At 44.9% G+C, this 18,261-nt stretch overlaps 2 protein-coding genes across 51 annotated transcripts in view; one reads left to right on the top strand and one right to left on the bottom strand.

Moving 5' to 3' along the window:
* syne2b (spectrin repeat containing, nuclear envelope 2b) overlaps positions 1 to 7,633 on the bottom strand; it is a 95,892-nt gene extending 88,259 nt beyond the window's left edge. For 27 of the 50 annotated variants that reach the window (XM_048975649.1, XM_048975645.1, XM_048975646.1 and 24 more), the window contains exons 1-2: positions 7,507 to 7,632; positions 3,354 to 3,493 (exon numbers count right to left, since the gene is read on the bottom strand). In XM_048975649.1, coding sequence (XP_048831606.1) covers positions 3,354 to 3,441 — 88 coding nt within the window. In that variant the 5' untranslated portion in view covers positions 3,442 to 3,493; positions 7,507 to 7,632. Of the gene's footprint in view, positions 1 to 3,353; positions 3,494 to 4,767; positions 4,824 to 7,506 lie in introns of those variants that run through there. The other 23 variants (XM_048975638.1, XM_048975641.1, XM_048975643.1 and 20 more) reach the window with 2 other exon arrangements.
* A 4,760-nt stretch (positions 7,634 to 12,393) lies between these two features.
* gphb5 (glycoprotein hormone subunit beta 5) lies at positions 12,394 to 13,915 on the top strand. Its single transcript, XM_048974210.1, has 2 exons — positions 12,394 to 12,567; positions 13,027 to 13,915. The coding sequence occupies exons 1-2, from the start codon at positions 12,394 to 12,396 to the stop codon at positions 13,216 to 13,218; spliced, it is 366 nt and encodes a 121-aa protein (XP_048830167.1). The 3' UTR covers positions 13,219 to 13,915.
* Positions 13,916 to 18,261: the final 4,346 nt, after the last annotated feature.

The following is an 18,261-nucleotide window of genomic DNA, read 5'->3' as shown; positions in this document are numbered from 1 at the left end:
CAGAGTCTGGCATTTCAGGGGGACTCGGCAACTTTTCAGTTGTATTGCTTTTAATGGTCTCAATACAGAGAGGACAGTCTAAAACATCCTGAAAACTTTTGTGCTGTTACAAGGGAATCGGAAAATAAATTGCATAATTGTTTTCTGCCACAGCTGTAGATATGCGTTTACCTGCACTGAAATAGGAAATCCTTCCTGGTCGGGAATGTAACCCTGAGAGAAAACCTAACTTAATAACTCTTTTATCCTCATGATATCCAACGGCTGAATCATGTCTATTGCATCAGATCTACAGGCTAATACCAGAGCAAGTGCCATTTCAATGTGCACAAGATGGCAGGAACTGATCCTGCTCTCCATGTAACCTACAAGTGTCTGATTAGACTCTCTTTAGCAGCAGAGCTGACAGGCAAGTCAATTTCAACAAGCTCTGAAATGTCTCTCACAGAGCGACAGCCATCTGGCATTTCATCATGTTGCAAACCCATTGCCGTGCCTCCCGACTTCCCGTCTTCTGGAAACTCCCGTGGCCCAGGTGTCCCTTCCAGAGACCCGGAACCAGGGGTAGTGAAATGTCAGGCCAAGGACACAATCTGGGGCGTCTCAGAGATTGTCGCCGCTTTTGCTCAAGAGGAGCGAGTGCGACAAAAATATTTGATCCTTAAGCCGCTTTTCACAGCAGACTGGAGCCTGGGCTAAAGTTAAGATGCGGATCCCAGCTGCGAATACATTACTCAGAGGTTCAGACGTGCCCTCAACCAGCCTGGGAAGCCGATGAGACACTTCTGATCATCTTAAGCCTACCTGCAAGCTTTATGTATCGAGTCGTAAACGCATGATTTTCATTTTTTTTGCAGGAGCAGATTGTTGGCATATAAAATAATGTGGACCTTCTGTAGGGGGATTAAGGACTGTGGTGAAATACGTATTCTATTTCATCTCTGATAATTCACCGAGAATTGCAATCAGATAAACAAGCAAGTTCAAGTACAAAGGAGATATTCACTAAGATGATGATAGATAGATAGATAGATAGATAGATAGAGAGATAGAGATAGATGTGTGTGTGTGTGTGTGTGTGTGTGTGTGTGTGTGTGTGTGTGTGTGTGTATTACATATATAGCATTTAATGACAATCCCTAAATTATCTTAATTTATGAACTTCACCAGTTGTTAACTATGGCAAGCAGACAACAACAAGCTTGTTGCTTGGCACAACGCTGCACTACGTGCGAGGTGCACTGAGTTTGGGTTCTTCACAGCCTGTAACATAGCAGGCGAGTGCTATTTACACAAAGAACATTCAGCTGGGCTTCAGGTGCACAATATGAATGTGCCGAACAACAGATTTACGAGATGTTAAGTGGCGACACTGACCACCAGACTATGACTGGAACTACAGCCCAGGGTAACCACTCAAAAGAGTATTTCCCTAGGTCTCCTAGTGTGACTGAAGTGACCTGCATTCTTTTTCAATGGCAAAACCCAAAATTGCTCCAGGTGTGCTACATGCCAGTGGCAGGCATCTATGAGCTGCTAGGACAGCCTACCCCACACGTTATGGAACCCGGTCAGGAATTACTTACCGAGGGCACATTACCATCACCAGTTAAGGATTGCTTACTGAAGGTACGTAACCCTCACAGGTTATGGACTACTTACTGAAGGCATGTTACCCTAAGAGGTTAGGGATTGCTTACCAAAAGCACCTAACTGGTTAATCACATACGTAACTTTTGGCTTGTAGGTCACCTTCAGGATGAAACTTGTTCACGACCAGAAAAACAAATCACAATAACACCATTCGTGATTACAGGTTGTAAACTGAAATATTCCGTGCGTCTTGGAAAATTAATAAATCATGTCAGACCTTCGACATTTCCTAAGCTCCCCAGATTTGATTCAGAGAAAGAGGACAGGGTCTCGACTAAAGTGCCTACCCGCCAACTCTTATGTGCCCTTGCTGGGGTCACGCTCTGAGCTATTTTCAGGCAGCTCTTCCATGAAACCCAACACCGGGATCCCACTTGTCTCATGGATATTAACAGTGACATCTCAATGGTCTGCAGATCCACTGGGCACAAGAAGAAGATCCTTTTCTTCCCCAACACAGAAAGTTTTTTTTTCTTTTATTCTAAAAGCATTATGTGTTTGTTGATTAAGGTATCATCCTGTGGTTGGAAGCTCTGAGGGTTATAACACGCATAACAGAAAACCCCTGAGATGGAGTTCAATAAGAACTTGAATTGATTATGGACAGAACTCCAACATGGCCTTCTCTACATGATGGTCACTTATTGTCATTTTACTCATCCAAGTTCAGAGTTGCTTAAGTGGTTGTTTGATGGTGATGCATATATCTGAGACATGGTATTTTAGTCTACATGTTATCAGTTGTCAGGTTTATCAGTCTGGTGTTCATCCCTGTTCCATCACATGCTCTTTATCCCCCGTTTTCCAACCATAAAGTCAGAAAGGCTCATTTTCCCAGCATGAATTTGTATTGGGCTTTGAACATTTGAGCTACGTGACCATCCAGCATGTGAAGGACAGCTAACAGCCTAGCATCAATCCACTTAAAGGGTCCCACTGCGCTTTTCTTTTTCCCTATCCTTTAGTGCAGTGGTTCTCAAACTCGGTCCTCAGGCCCCACTGCCCTGCTTGTTTTCCAGCTATCCCTGCCCCACACACTGCTGATTACCTGGATCAGGTGTGTTCAGTCAATCAGAAGCTGAAAGACAGCTGGGACTGGTGTGTGGGGCTGAGATAGCAGGAAAACAAGCAGGGCAGAGGGGCCCAAGGACCGACTTTGAGAACCACTGCTTTAGTCTGTTATATAGCTTTATGTAGATGCGAAAGGTCTGCAAAGTCTAAGGCCCAGAGCCTCTCATCGCAGAAACCACTCTTCTCCAATGTCATCGTGGGTGGATTTGTTGGGAGTGGAGTGTTTCAAGGCAGAGTTATAGACAGAGTAAATAGCGATGTACAGTATGAGAAAAATTATGTGTTTTTGGAACATTGAAGCATGTAAATCTATTTTAGTACAACGCAAAAATAACATTCTGAACAGTGAAAATGAGCATAACAGGGCAGCACTTTGATGGACCCCCAGTGGGACAAACTTAAAAAGACGTGGCTCTGAGTCTTTAAACAAAGCCCCAAAGATTAGAAAGATTATTTCCTGCAATTTGACCTCTAGCCATGACCTCAGGCAGCTGTATGTGCCAGGTTCACCAATGACCTGTGCATGATAACATCTCAACCTTCTTGATGCCTGTGGTACCAGCAGAGGCTACACTAGAGACGCATTTGAGTAGAAACCCCCCATGCATTGTACTCCCTCTCAGACTCACCTTGCAGAAGCATGTGCATGTTGTCGATGTCCAGCGGGAGAGTAGCTGCCTCTTCAGCAGCATGTCCTGCCCGGTTGTCCGATGCCATGTTTCCAGGGAAACAAGATCACAGAGAAGTCCCAGAGTGCATTGCAGGATGCCTGTCAGGGACATGAAAACGTGCAATCAGACAGGAGCAAAGAGACAAGTTAACATGGGGACAGGTAACACAATGCAGTATCACATCAGTGTGTCATATACCACACATGGATGAACACATTCACCAGCTGTTTCATTGGTTCTCTCTAGTTCTCTCATATATCCAATCAGTGCTCTCATTCACCATCTCCTGAGCATTTGGTCACAGAATTTCAGAGAACACTGTGCACTAAACACCGTAAACTAGAAGTGCACAATGTGCAATTTTAATATGGATATCACATTGCAAAGATCGTGGCAGTCGAGTTGAGACCACCTGTAAGTTTCGGCAAAACATTTTTACAAACTTTGCAATTTTAATGACTGTTCCATTTCAAGATTATGTATTGAGTGTTTTTAAAAACCACCCTTAATTTGGACTCACTCATTCACCCCCTAATGATAAATATATATTCTGTTACTATTTAACTGACAGACTGTATGGGTAGGAACGTTCTATTTGGCTATAGTTTTTTTTTGGGTAAATTTTCAACTACATTTTTTGTTTTATAAATATCTGAAGCAAAAATTTCAAATATTTTAATATGAGGCAAGGTGTATAATCACTGCATAATGAAACATCATCTCAGGATCCAGACCGTTATAATACTTTTAATGTTGGGCTAGACGAGTAACAATGAAGCAAAAGAGTGAATGACACAGGGTGTTAAATGGCCACAGAGCAACATGTAATGAGGACCACAGGGAAACCAGCTCACTGATAATAAAAAAGGTAACTTTCCATTCTTGCCAAGATGATTAAAGGTGACATTTTATATTCCTCCCTAGTGTACTGTGTGATACTGTATGTGGTGCTCTGAAAAACAGCCTGAAGTCAAAATGCACCAAATGAAAAATGATTTCCAGTATTTGCAGTAGGCCTATTCTTTCAGCTCACATCCTTCCATTTGACTAAATATAGAACACCTATTTCTAAAAGCTGGGCTCACAACCCATAGTTTCCCAGTTTCAAATACACTCCTCAGACCACTGTGCCTTTTGCCTCCCTGCCAAACACAGCAAAAAGTTTATTTGGAAGTATGCACAATTTGCACTTCGCAAAAAACCAACACTTAACCTGGACGTTAACTGATTACCCCATGATGTAGCCCCTTTTATAATAGGGCAGAGTAAACATTATTTTGAAATGAAAATATCCCACCAGCCTCCATAAAAAGCCTCCCCGTATTTAGTTGATAAGACAGAGAGAGACTCTCGCATAAACAAGCACACTCACCCCTGAGTTACAGGCGTGACTCGCTTCTCTGCCTCTCTGATGTGTGGAATCTACGGTATCTGGAACTTGTAGTCAGCTGTTTTAATACCCAAGCGTTGCTAGTGCCACCACCCCCTGACCCCCCCCCGACCACCACCACTCCCCCCCAAATAAAAGTCACCCATCATACTCGTGACTCCTAAGCAAAGACTGAGCCTGACAAGGGCAGCCTGTAGTGGACTGGAACAACACTAACTACTAAAAGAAGATACCGATTTAATGGGCAGAAGATGAATATTCACACGCCACACCAATGTGTCCACAAAGCCCTGACTGAAGAGGCGGGGGCTCCACTCCCCCAGGCCTTTAGCAGCCCCTGAAAGGATGGATTCTTTTGGCTGGAGCTTCATTTGGGTATAAACATTTCAAGATTTGCTTGGTCAGTGCTGATATTCAGCATCATACAGACTACAGTTTGGTGAGTGGTGTTCGCCCCCAGGGTAAAGATAGTACATTTCAGCTCCGTTACACAAACATACATTGTTCCGCTTGCCCAATCCCTGCGAAATGCTCAAGGGTAAGACCTTCACAGGACCCTGTTACATTCCCAAAGCTGGGAAAGCAAAGGTGGCAGTGCTGTAATGCCAAATGGTTCACAGGGTTACTGTAGTACAACTCCCACTTCAGCTAAAACAACAAGAAACTCACTGTGCACTGATCATGACTTCCGCACGTTCTATGCCATTTCCAGGATGGAAAACAAGGGACTACTGAGCAGGCAACGTGATGCCAGATCCACCAGGCCAGCCCCACACACACCAACACGTCCGGATAAAGTGAAACATATATATTGGAGTTTCTTTCCTTTTGTTACTCTGCATTTAGGGATGGGTTCATGCCCAACTGTAATGCTACAGTATAATATGTACATTTTCAGGTGGAACTGCAACGTTGCTGCATTAAACACTTTGGAGCAGCTAAAGCAACAAATTAATTTAAATGATTAATAAATAAACTGAACTGAGTGATGGCAATACATAAGGAGTAGCCAGAGCTACAGGCCCATTAATAAAAGATGAGCAGGGCAGCCAACATAGAGCTGGCAGCGAAAGCATTAAAAAGCCCAAGAGTGACTTGGCTCCATTTTCCTTACAGATATTTTTAGTCTTAAGTGCTCAATCATAGTGGGGTTGGGAGTGACGCCTTGCATGATCCTCACTCTTACTCCACAGCTACAAGAACATGAAGGCTGCAGATTGTTCTTTACACGGCTGAATGGTGACTGACCCTAGTGACAGGGATCCACTCCATCAAACCATCCCACTCCGTCCCCAATGAAAGTTGTTGTACTAGAGAACCTCATTCACACCCTTATGATAAATGTATATTTTGTTGTCTATTTAATTCAGCTTCATTTCGCAGACAACTGAGTACTGATATGATACCTGTTCTCGGCTGTCATAGGCGCCAAAGACGGATGACCTTGGAACTCAACGCAACGTATGAGAAAGTCCACAAAATCACATATAGACGTAGTTACATCGCAATTAGCCATACATTATAAAGTCATGGCTATTGCAGTCTTCATGGGTTCAGCAGCATGTAAGCCTCACCTAGCAGATTCAACAATAACATCCTTTTAAGTCAGGTTAGGGACACAGAGCAGCAGTAAACTTTAACTGTGGCTCACCGAAGATCCTAGACTGTCTGGGTAAATATCGGCAGGTAGGGTGTTGCTGTTGGACCCTTTACAGAACCACTGCGCCCTAACTTGCTGCCCTTCAGAATGTAGGAAATATGAGACTCACAAAAACAAGGACCCACTCAAGATAAGGGCATCTGCTTTGCGCGCCGTGGAGTCCCATATAAGGAGGTCTCACGGACTCCAAGCAGCACCGGGCCACATCTGCCCAGCTGTGATGCGGAGTCTGTCACCGCCTAGTGACCGGGGTTCAGAGGTTATCCGGTGTACAGTTTCCCCTGTCAGCTCAGTCTGAACTGTGGGATTCCCCCCCCCCCCCCAACATTTTTGTTACACCCTGGGCTACTGGTAGAGCCAGTCTCCAAAAAACATTATAAGATCACCCACATATTCACAAAGACACAGACAGACACACAGAAATGGCGAAGGACGTGACCTCCCTTAATAACGGCAGGCACTTTATAAATGCACATCATTCTCTGATCCATCTACTTTTTAAACAAGTTCTACACATACACACAATTTCATTTGGGCGAAAAGAAAACAATGCAACCGTCACCAACATCAGATCCGTAACAACAAGAAGAGTGTTTTGTGTCTCTCTGACCTCTGTGCGCCCTCCTGTGCTGCTGTACCTTAATGCCAGGCACCCCTCAGTGGCACGGACTGGCCAATGATGTGACCCTGTCACCCTAAGAATAGCCCACCGGCACCCACACGGTCCTGGTGACGAGTCCGCCCTTGGGGAAAAAGCACCACTCTCAATCCATTATTCATATCTGCGTCTATAGAGTCACAGATAATACCAGTGGAGCAATAACTATGTAGAACTGAACGAACAATTAAAGTGCCCAAACGTTCATGTTAGTACGGTTCCTACAAAAAAACAGATCGCTATATTTATAGGCCGAAACTTTAAACCCAGTCTGCATAACTGGCCTGACGTCACGACCCGGCTAATCCCGCACAGAAATCCAGCAGTATATCTCGGTTCTCCAGAACACTAAACAAACACCTGAATCGAAAAGCACCTCTGATCCTCCATCAGGAATACTTACAGAAATTAAAGGCAGAAAGAGTTTCCGAAGTCCGGCTGACCAAATCGGTCACATATGCCAAGCTATAAACCATATGATTTGTAAAGGAGTGGACTGGATTTGCCAGCGTTGGATGTTTGACACATACAGTCCCACCCACCGTGGCCGAATTTGGAGAGTCCCACACCTCCATGGGGGCGGAGGCCGCTAAATATATCAGCGAGGAGCCGGATACCAGCGCTGGCCGTCCACCTGCGAGCTCCAGTGTCAGGCGGGCTCAGGATATCTGATGCCGGATCGTGCTGTTACTGAGGAAACATAACCTCATTTACTAAACGTCAATAAATTGTTGTCTGAAGTTATTTTTCCCTTAACAAACTGATAAATTGTTTGCAGCCACGAAACAGACTGTTTAATCTGGTTATGGAAGTCCCTGTATTTTCTTAATTCCCAGCCCTCGTACCTGCTGTTCGCAGGCTGTACTGTACGAGGTGGGGGGGCAATTGTCTGTCACTAATAGGTGAAACGTTTAACTCCTAGCAGGGAAGATGGTCTTATACCCTTCGATCAACCTCTAAACGCAATTTACTTTATAAAAAATATCCAGCTGTCTAAACAGAAAAAAAATAGCAGAGTTACTAAGACTCTCATGTTCACGCGAGAAATCTTACGGCAAATCTATATAATCCAGTTATAAACCTCACATCAGCTACATCAAAGGCGTTGCGGTAGTTTGTAAACACTACAAACTATTTATAAGGTAATAAAACTGTTACGTACAAGTAAATGCATGTGCATATGTGTGCAGACTCGTCTCGAATTGAAAAACTCACTAAAACCAGCTGACTGACTGGTTGGCAACCCTGAAATAGTCACTTGAAATAAACGTGTTAATAATTAATGGGTTTATTCGCAATGAAACACAGACTAATGTGACCATGACAACGCTTCAAGGTAACAGTTATTATAGACGGCGCTTATATGAAACCTTGACTTTGTACTAGACCGTTTGCTAGTTTTCAAGGTTCTTTCAGTCAGTAAATCAATTATGCACGTGCGTCAATATCAAATTTTCCTCATGCTTTAACAGCTCAGTAGGAGCTATAGATTTTCCGCAATATGCCTGCTCATATAGGTAATATTGTACTAAAAATATGAGTAACCCGGTACTAAAGACGACCATATTTGCCTGATTTAGCCGTGGATTAATTAATGATTTTTAAAAAATGAACACTAGAGGTCAGTATAACCAAGCGAACGTGCCAATCGTCTTTTCAATGGCCACGTATTCCTTTGGTGAACGTAGGGCTGAACTGGCCTAAGCACACAATTCCATTTCTTGCTTTTAAAATACTTAAGTATTCAAAAGTCATTTTCTTTTGTAATGTCAATGCATCGTTTTATTGTTGCCACAATACATTGACAGAACCAGAAACAACCTGCACTGACTTGCTTATAGAACCTGTTGAATAAAAAGCTTGTGGAATATGCTTCAATGCCCATAAAACACAAAACGACTCAGCAAAATTAGAGCCATTGTCATTTTTACTTTTAATGTTCCAGTGACCAAATGTTCCCCACGATATAAAAACCAGCTTTTTTTTAACGTTGTGAGAACCAGATTTCAGGTCTTCACAAAGATCTGTGAATGCAATCAAAAAAGTAAAATGCCTCAAATTTTGTTTGGTTACTTATGGTTAAGGTTAAGGTTGGGTAGGGTTAAGGCTGTTATATTGGGATTACAGATTTCCCCATAGAAATGAATGGAGAGTCCCCACAAAGATATAATTACAAATCTGTGTGTTTATGTGTGTGTGTCCCAACAGCACCTTGACTGAGACAGTGTAGGAGTAGATTATCGTGAAAAGTTTTTCTCTTGTGATGGACACAGCATTGTCTATCACATTTCAGAAAAGAAAATTCTTCTGCCTTCAGAGCTATGCATCAGTTTCAAGTAACGAGAACCTACAGTATTTGTCTTTCAAAAGCAGTGGAGTAAAAGTCATGTTTCTAAATAAAATTGATACTCAAAAGCTTATTTGAAAAAAGTAGTTAATTACAGTACTTTGTTACTTACCACCCCTGTCATATGGTCTTTTAATAATTTTAAAGTGTTTCAATGGAAACTTGCCACACCACTTTCAGAATGATGTAAAGGTCTATAACCCTGAACCTTGGCATGTTTACATGAAAAGACCAGGGAAGAAACATACAATATATTAGGAAAAATCAGAATCATTATGCTCCAGTACTGCCTGCCAGATGGTCCATGAAGATGTTGTGGGTCCTCCTCAAGCACCACTTTTCACATTATGTCCTGAACAGAACACAGACCATCTCCTGTGATAGACTGGACTGTTTGTGTAACCTTCTGAAGGTCCTTGTGTTTGTGAGTGATGCAGTTGCTGTATCAAGCTGCGACCACCCAGGTTAGGATGATCTATGCTGCGCTTCTGGAGAAGCTGTAGAAGAAGCAGCTCTCTTTCAGCTCATGGGTCATCTTGTTGGTGATACGTGACCATGTTCAGTTCTCATTGCTGTGGAGGCCAGGGAACCCTGAAGCTGCCAGTCCTTCCTACTGGAAAATTAGGGGTGTGTTCACCACCACGTTTCCTGAAGTTGATGAATACTTGTTCTGTATTGCTGGTTGTCATCCTCACTGACTCTTTGCAGGTGATCAGATCTGTCACTGTGGTTTCATGGGCAAACTTGACGATGGCACAGGTGCCATGCAGACGTTGTTATTCAGGCAAACCTGGCAGCAAAGGCAGCCCCAGTGCTCTGGCACCGATTCCTTGGATCCCTCCCCCTGTGTCTGGGAGCCCGTTCAGTTTCCAGGTGACCCACCACTGACAGCATAACAGTGAGCCCCCCCCTCAGGCGGCAGGCCTCACCCTCGGGGCTGGCGGCACCATTCAGTGGGGGGACGCATAGAGGATTTCTGTTTTTTTTTTTTACCTCTGGCTGGTTGCAAACAAAAGTGCTGCTTATTCTCCATTAAGCTAATGAGCCTAGCAATGTTATGCTGGGGATGGCTGTGGTAGGCCCCCCTAGTGGAAGGAGGGCTGCAGGGCATGATTAGGCAGGGAGGGAGCCCTTGCCTAGAATAAGGGGGAGTAGAAATAAAATGTAGATTCAGAGTAGGGGGGTTTGGGGCTTGCTACCACATGTGGAACTTCAACTGCTCATGGGAGTGCAGGGCAGGAGACTCCGCACAAACCACACACCACACTCAAGTGTGGTCGAGACCTTTTACCTCTGCCTAAGGGGCCAGATACCTTCACGTTCTAACACTGGCTGGTCAGGAGCCTGTGGTCCCACTGAAATGCTCAAACTGAGCCAGCATGCCACATCCAGAGGCCCTGCAGATGCAACAGCAGCAAGATGCCACTGGCGACAGCACATGAAGGGATCGAGCTATGATTCCCTTGCACGAGCATCCATGCTTCAAGGCTCCAGACTTCCATGCTTCAAGACCTGAGTAGCTTCAGGAAATGAAGCATGAAACTCTAAGCATGTCCGACCGTACATCCATTTCCATTTATGCATGCAGTCATCCAGGGTGTATGCATGCACATACACAGGAAACTCTTGCAACATAAGGTGAGCATGGAAACTAAATCAAATAGAAGGGAGGATACCCAAGCCTGGAATTTCTATTCAGCAGTGCTACTCACTGAGCTACCCTGACACTAAAGCTCAGCATGTCACTCTAAATAAAGGCATTTACTGTAATCAGAAGAATGCAATTGGGACCTGAGGTATTTAGCAGAGTGAGGTCACTGCCGGTGATCAGATCAGCCAAGCACAAGCATGTTCCTGTGTTTTTAAGTTCAATAATAAAACTATTATCCTTTGTGAACAGCCGCCCTAGGATGTCCCTTGACTGACAGCTCACCCCTGTATAAAACGGCACACTACCCCGACTGCAGGAACAAAGCCGGGGAACGAGTCTGCAGCCAGGTCTTCTTTGGCAGTAGATCCAGTTCAGCAGAACCTGCCCTGGGCTCTGGACCACAGATGAACACCCTGGGGAGTGCAACACCTTGGTGAGTGCAGACAGGGAGCCCCACTATTCTGTGGATAATGCAGTTGGTATTGTTTTATTTTTATGTTAATAACCATTTATACGGCTACAGATATAGGTGAAATACACGAGGTCAGGGGAGTGGGCAGCCTGCTGGAGTGCCAGAAAAAAGTGCCAATTTGTACCTTTGAGGGTACAGTTACTTGTCACTGGGGCTGAATCCTCAAGGGTCTAGCAATTGTACCATAGCTGTAAGAAAATGTACCTTTTAAGGTACAGTAATAGACTCTGAGGAACATTTTCGTATCATTGGGGTATATTAATGCTCCATGTACCTTAAGGTACATAACTGTACCAGGGCTGCACCCTTTATTCTGACAGTATAAACGAACTTCTGTTAAAGCTACCGACCAGCTGTCGCTACGCCGATTAGCCGAATGCCTGTGTCTTCTGTCACTCATCAGGCCAATAAGAGCCAGCGATGTTAGCTGTGGAAACAGACTGATGCGTTACAGACCAGCCACATTACAGCTGAGTGATGATGGTGTGCGTTGCTGTTAACTGATCTTGATGATTTATCACTACTTTGTGTTGGAGGGAACATAAAATAATGAGCCTTGGAGCTTTGGGGACCATCGCAATGACATTATTAGGGATTAGTGCATCTCACACCTTTATATAGTAGAGCCCAGAGCACTAGAAAATGCTTATTCGCTCTTCTTTACTGTTGCTGTAAATGCAAAGGCTCAGGGCAAAGTAAAATGAGCAGAGGGTCATTTCATTGTGTGAGTGTGACGTGACACGGCCCCTGTTGTCTGGATTCTCATCCTGCGCAGTATGGCCTCCACATCTGCAGGTGGCGTCTCACATTCCTGTGGAGCATGGTGCTCTTGGCAGCCCTCAGCCCTGGGATGGCTAGACAAGCCCCAACCGCCAGTTTACGGCACTTCATTGGCTGTGCAGTGCGCGAGTTCACCTTCCTGGCTAAGAAACCTGGCTGTGGGGGCTTGCACATCACCACTGATGCCTGCTGGGGGCGCTGTGAAACCTGGGAGGTGAGGAGAATGCTGATAGGAGGATGTCAGTCATTAAATCTGTGGTATACAAAGCTGCTTAGCCTGGAGCCAGTAACAGAGGTAGATATTTCAGGTCCAGAAAATAAAATTCCAGAGCTGGATTTTCTTTCAACCAACCAGTTGAGTTTTCTGTGACTGTGACTCTTTATGCTCAACTGATTGGTTGAAACAAAATCTTGGTCTGGATTTTTACTTTCTGAACCTGAAGTATCCACCTCTAACATGTAGACACTACGACAGGGGAGGGGAACCTGTTCCATGAAGGGTTGATGTAGGTGCAGATTTTTTATTGGCTGACTGAGAGGCCATCCCAGAAACCTCACCCACACCAGCGCTCCATGGATCAGGTTCCCCACCGCTACACTACAGTATTGGGGATGAATGAGGGAGATGTTTTGAAATGTGTAAATGTGACTCTCTGTATTCCTGTCCACGTAGAAGCCAGTTCTGGACCCCCCATTCATCGAATCACACCAGCGTGTGTGCACCTACAATCAGACCCGCCTGGTGACCATCAAACTCCCCAACTGCTCCGCTAAGGTGGACCCCTTTTACGTATATCCTGTGGCCCTGAGATGCGACTGCGGCGTATGTGTCACCAGGACCACCGAATGCATCACCGCCATCTGAAGACGTCGCTTCTCTCTGTGCCTCACTGCTCAGCGCTGTCACCGTCAGTCAGGTCCATTCTGGCGAAGACAGGCAGTTATGACTCTATCCTACTAAAAACACTGGCATTTTTCTCAAAGGGCTCATAGATGGTGTCAAGAGAACCAGGGCTTCAAACCTGCCATATGTCACAGCCTCCTGAAATCCAACTGACTTCAAGAAAGTAAACAATGGGAAGTAATTTGAACCAGGAAGCTACTGAGAGCTCATGGGAGTTTTACTTACACAAAAATGTTCTGAGGGCCAAACAAAAAAATTATTGGTTCAGAGAGATAACCAATCATATTGTGGAGGTGGGTCCAAGCAACTAGAAGAGGCAGGACCAACCAATCAGATGTCAGGTGCCATTTCTCCTAGTTGCTTGGACCCACCTCCTGTACAATCTGATTGGTTACCTCTCTAAACCAATCATTTTTCGTTCTGCCCTCAGAACATTTTTGTGTACGTAAAACTCCCACAAGCTTACTGAGAGCACACGATGATCCACTTATGTGTTATTAAGCCTTGTTTCTCCATCACTGCCTCACATGTCAGTTTTCTCTTTATGATTCTGCTTTCTGATCTATCTACTGTACTGTATCTTTTTCTCTGCTACCGAAAGCTGTAAAACGAGCAAATGTGCATGAGCAAAGAGCTTGGAAATGCACATAAAATATATAACTGCTGCAAGGACTTATTCCTTCACTGCTCAGGGGCTTAGCTCTGTCAAGCATCGTCAGGAAATCCATGCCCGTGGGTGAGCCTGTGTAGTCACTGAGGCTCGACCTGAGGGGCTGTGTGATGACGTGCAGCGACGCATGGAAACATGCTCCCAGGGGAATGCGCTGCGCGTTTGCTTCACACTCGAACCTGGAGTGATTGTGACAGTGGTGAGTGTGAGAGAGGAGGTATGTCTCTGACTAAGTGCGAAGGGTGTGGCATGGTGTAAGCTGACAAAGATGAACCAGTAAACGTAGGCATTGACTGTATTTCTGACTACTAATAATAATAATCCGAAACCCCTACATGTCTGTTTTTCGTCCAAACTATATCCTCTTCATTATCTTCTTATTTTTTTATTATGTTTTGGGGGAAATACAGATGCAAGCAGAATAACAATCAGTGTGGTCAGGGGCTGAACTCAGCAACTGCTATGGGAATTATGGATATTCAGGCTGTTATTAACACTGGGAAAAATACCAGGCAAGTGAATTTTGGTCAGCAGGGGTCTGTCACCTGGCGACGTAACGCTGTCACAGATAGCCAACTAGGTGGAGGCTAGTGCAGCACATAAAATGAAGAAACTAAGTCCCAGTTTCCTCACCTGAGTTGATAAAAGGTTGGTCCAGGGATGCATTTAAGGGATCACTTAAGAAAGACAACTTCACGCTAATCTATTTATAGCCTGATACATCGGCGTAATACAAGCTGCATGCTTCACTCTGGTCCAGCCCTCCTGTGCACCACAGACAAGTGTTCCTCATATTATAATTTCGCTTTTCCTTTTTACAATGTCTCCCAACCCGGTCCTCGGGGACCCCCCAGTTGGTTCACATTTTTGCTCCTTCCCAGCTCCCGGTCAGAAAGTCTACATTTATGCTGAGAGGGATCAAAAATGTGGACCATCTGTGGGTCCCCATGACCTTTACAGCATTCAGACATAAATATTGCAATTTTTCTGCGTGCCATCAGCAGCAGAACATGCAGATAATATGTGCAGCCAGGGAGGTGGTCACTTTCTGCCCAAATAATGAACTGAGAAACATTTCCAGCACAGGGAGAGGCTGGGATATGTCAGCATCCTACAGCTTCATCCTTCATGCCATCGATTTCCCGGTGTGCGATCAATACCTGAGTAAAAACAAACTGTCCGACTCGAGGGTTTCGTGCCGGGCTTGTTTGCTAAATGGATCCAGACGAAGGTGCTTCTGCTCTACAAGCATTATAAGGGATTCCTGCAATTTGAACAAACGTCCAAAAAGAAGAGGAACATGGCTTCACACGCCCAGCTCCGTACATTACAGCACAATCGCGCTCAAACTGCTAAAACAGGATGGCGACAATGCATGTGAAGATTTTATATAAAAAAAGACAAAGGCGATTACATAAAAAAAGACTATCCCCCCCCCACCACATACACTTTGCTAACTCTCCACTGTGGCTGTCCAGTGCTGTGCAAATTGCCAGCTAGCATTTCAGAGCCAGAGCAGAGGAAATTTTAAGCTGCTTGGACCCAGTTCTCGTAGGTATGTAGATCAGTTAAATATGGCAGAGTTCTACCTCACGCTCTGAGTGCCCTACCTGTCCATAGGCCCAGTTATTTTGAACTCCTCTGTGCAACTGCACTAGCAGGACCCATACAGAATTGAAGTTTTCCATTTGGTTCTCTTTGAGAACTCAGAACTTCTAATCTGGTAATATTCCAGATGCCCCTTGGAGGCAGATGCTATTCCATGTGTCTCCTTCCATCACATTTGCACCTCGCTGGTAATTACCGTATCACTTTCAGTGGCGCTAAGCCTGATGGACAACAGGCTATGATTAGTCATTCCCTCCCATGAACCAAAGCTGCTTGAGACACAAAGGAACCCCAAGAGAGCAGGTCTAGATCCTCCTTAGCTCTTGTTTAATGATCATTCGATCAATTGCTTGGTGTCCCAAAGCGTGGGCTTATGGATGGCTTCCAGATCGACTTGGTATTTTTAGCAGTCATCGGCTTGTGGCAGTGAAGAGAAATTCTAGAAGTAGATGATACACTCCTGGTTGATGTAACTGATTAATGCCGTGGTCAAGGCACTGCAGGGGACATGTCTCCATGGGGATGCTGCACTGGGCAGGCAGTTGGCCAGCAAACCCAACACAGACTCCACACCAGGGGTCTCCAACTCCGGTCCTGGAGAGCTACCGTCCATTCTGGCTTCTGATGAACCACACCTGTTCTCAGGTACATACCAGGAGCAGGTGTGGCTCATCAGAAGCCAGGTAGGACAGAAAACCTACTGGATAGTAGCTCTCCAGGACCTGCAGTTGGAGAACCCTGAGATTCTGGCCTTCCCCATCAATAACAGAGAACATTCCCAGAACTTAAGCCAAAGTGAAGGTCCTCTCCAAATAGACAGAGAACGTTCTCACAGTAACATTCAATTCCATGTATTATATTTTAATAAGGGTTCTGTCAATGTTAGTATAATAACATCATTACTTGAACATCCTTTAAATGCAATTAATGTCAAACGATATTGTTTTTTATAAAATATAAGTTTATGAAAGCATGATATATTTATACAAACATGGCATTCAGCCTCGAACCAAAGACCCTTGGGGGGGGGGGGGGGGGGGCAGCTCAACCATGTTACCCACCGCTCTTACATACCTTTTATCTGTTTATGCATTATTATTCTTAATTGTAGCAGCGGGATAATGTTCCGGAAACATCAGGAAAACTGGACACTTTGAACATTTCCATATCTTAATTATAACGCTCAGTAAACGTTCCTAGAACAAAAAAAAAATCATTAACAGGGTTTGTAAGACCACTTCTATGTCTGAAACCACAAAACGCTTCTAACTGCCGCCGTGACATAATTCGACTGCGACGGAAAACCAATTTTGCAGGCAAATTACTTTTTTTAATTAACAGCCAACTCACAGATGGTGCTGAAAAAGCGATACGGGGAATGGGAGCGGGTGAGAATTGTTTGTATGGACGGGAGGCTGAGGGACGTGGCAGCTGAATGAATGAACACTGATGTAGCCAATGTGACAGAGCGGGAGGAGGCTAGTGCGGGCTGGGATATCGCATAAAAACAGAGCTGCCAGCCACGATTCTCAGGTGAAGCCGTGCAGGTTCTGGAGTTTGACCTGCCTCTCCCCCCTTGGGCTCCTCTGCCCCAGGCAGACCAGCAAAGGCCCAGCCCTGGTGCATCTCTCAGCAATGTTCCTCCCTAATGCAGAGACCAGAATGGTTCAGAACTGCCCACCAGGAGAGAAGCCGCATCAGACAGACGACTGGAGAGACGAGAACACGTCATTACGGTCAAAGCACTCATCTGCCCCTAATACTTCTTGACCAACCTTCCACATCGAGAGAAGGATCTAATCTGTCTAGTTGTGGATCCTAGGAATGAATGGGCAACTGCCCAGGGACGCATCTTCAGAATTTTGGAATTTGGTGATCAGTGGTAATCGCTGGCACACCACAACAACAAAATGTGCCCTCCACATTTAACCCATATGTAGTGTTGTTGTGATAGCTTGCTGGTCAGGGATTCGAACCAGCAATCTTTTAGTTACAAGTGCGCTTCCCTAACCATTAAGCCAAGACTGCCCACAGGCATCAGCTTAACAACTTTTACCAATGCCAGCCACCCCCCTACCACAGGGTGACCTACAGGCATCCCTGCAACCAGTTACAGCTCAGCCCATTTAGATAGGAGCTCCATTCAGCATACTGTGATGGGGATGCTTGAGAGTAAGGTCCCAGTCACCAGACCCAAGGCTGTTTTTATCTGACCTGCTAGGCAGCACACTGGTTTTGGGCTGCTTTTACTGGAACCAAACCTCCCACTCAGCTAAGCCGTCCCAATTTGGTTTTTGCTTATATAGTATGCGAATGAGGACAAACAGTCCAGTCAACACAGGTACCATCAGACACTGAGGCGTCATTAAAAAGACACTGCAGAGGGCAAAATAAAAGTGATATAACGCCTGGGGGCTTTAAAGCATTCTTTGTGTTGAAATTACCCATCTTTGCGCTTGAATGCTTAAATGCAGCTAAAAATATCTACTCCCCTGTTACTTATCGCGGCCAAAAGAATTTTTCTTGCTATTAACTCCAAAACTACACCGTGCCAGGAATGCAGGCAGGCTTCGTGTGTTCCGACACTACGCGCATTCAGCCCAGCGACAGAGAGAGTGCTTTTTTAAGCTGCGTTGAAAGGAGAAGGAGATGTTGCTCACTGTACCGTGCACAATTAAAACGGGGTGCCCCATTTGAAAGCCAAAGCCACTAATTAGGCCTTATTG

The sequence above is a fragment of the Brienomyrus brachyistius genome, chromosome 14 (genome assembly GCF_023856365.1).
Source record: "Brienomyrus brachyistius isolate T26 chromosome 14, BBRACH_0.4, whole genome shotgun sequence".
Lineage (NCBI taxonomy): Eukaryota > Metazoa > Chordata > Actinopteri > Osteoglossiformes > Mormyridae > Brienomyrus > Brienomyrus brachyistius.
Note: the sequence above shows the minus strand (reverse complement) of the source record. Positions and strands in the feature narration are given on the sequence as shown.

Coding starts and splice junctions, on each gene's coding strand:
- gphb5 (XM_048974210.1), top strand. CDS start 12,394: ATGGTGCTCTTGGCAGCCCTCAGCCCTGGGATGGCTAGACAAGCCCCA. Junction 12,568..13,026: donor GGCGCTGTGAAACCTGGGAG/GTGAGGAGAATG, acceptor CTGTCCACGTAG/AAGCCAGTTCTGGACCCCCC.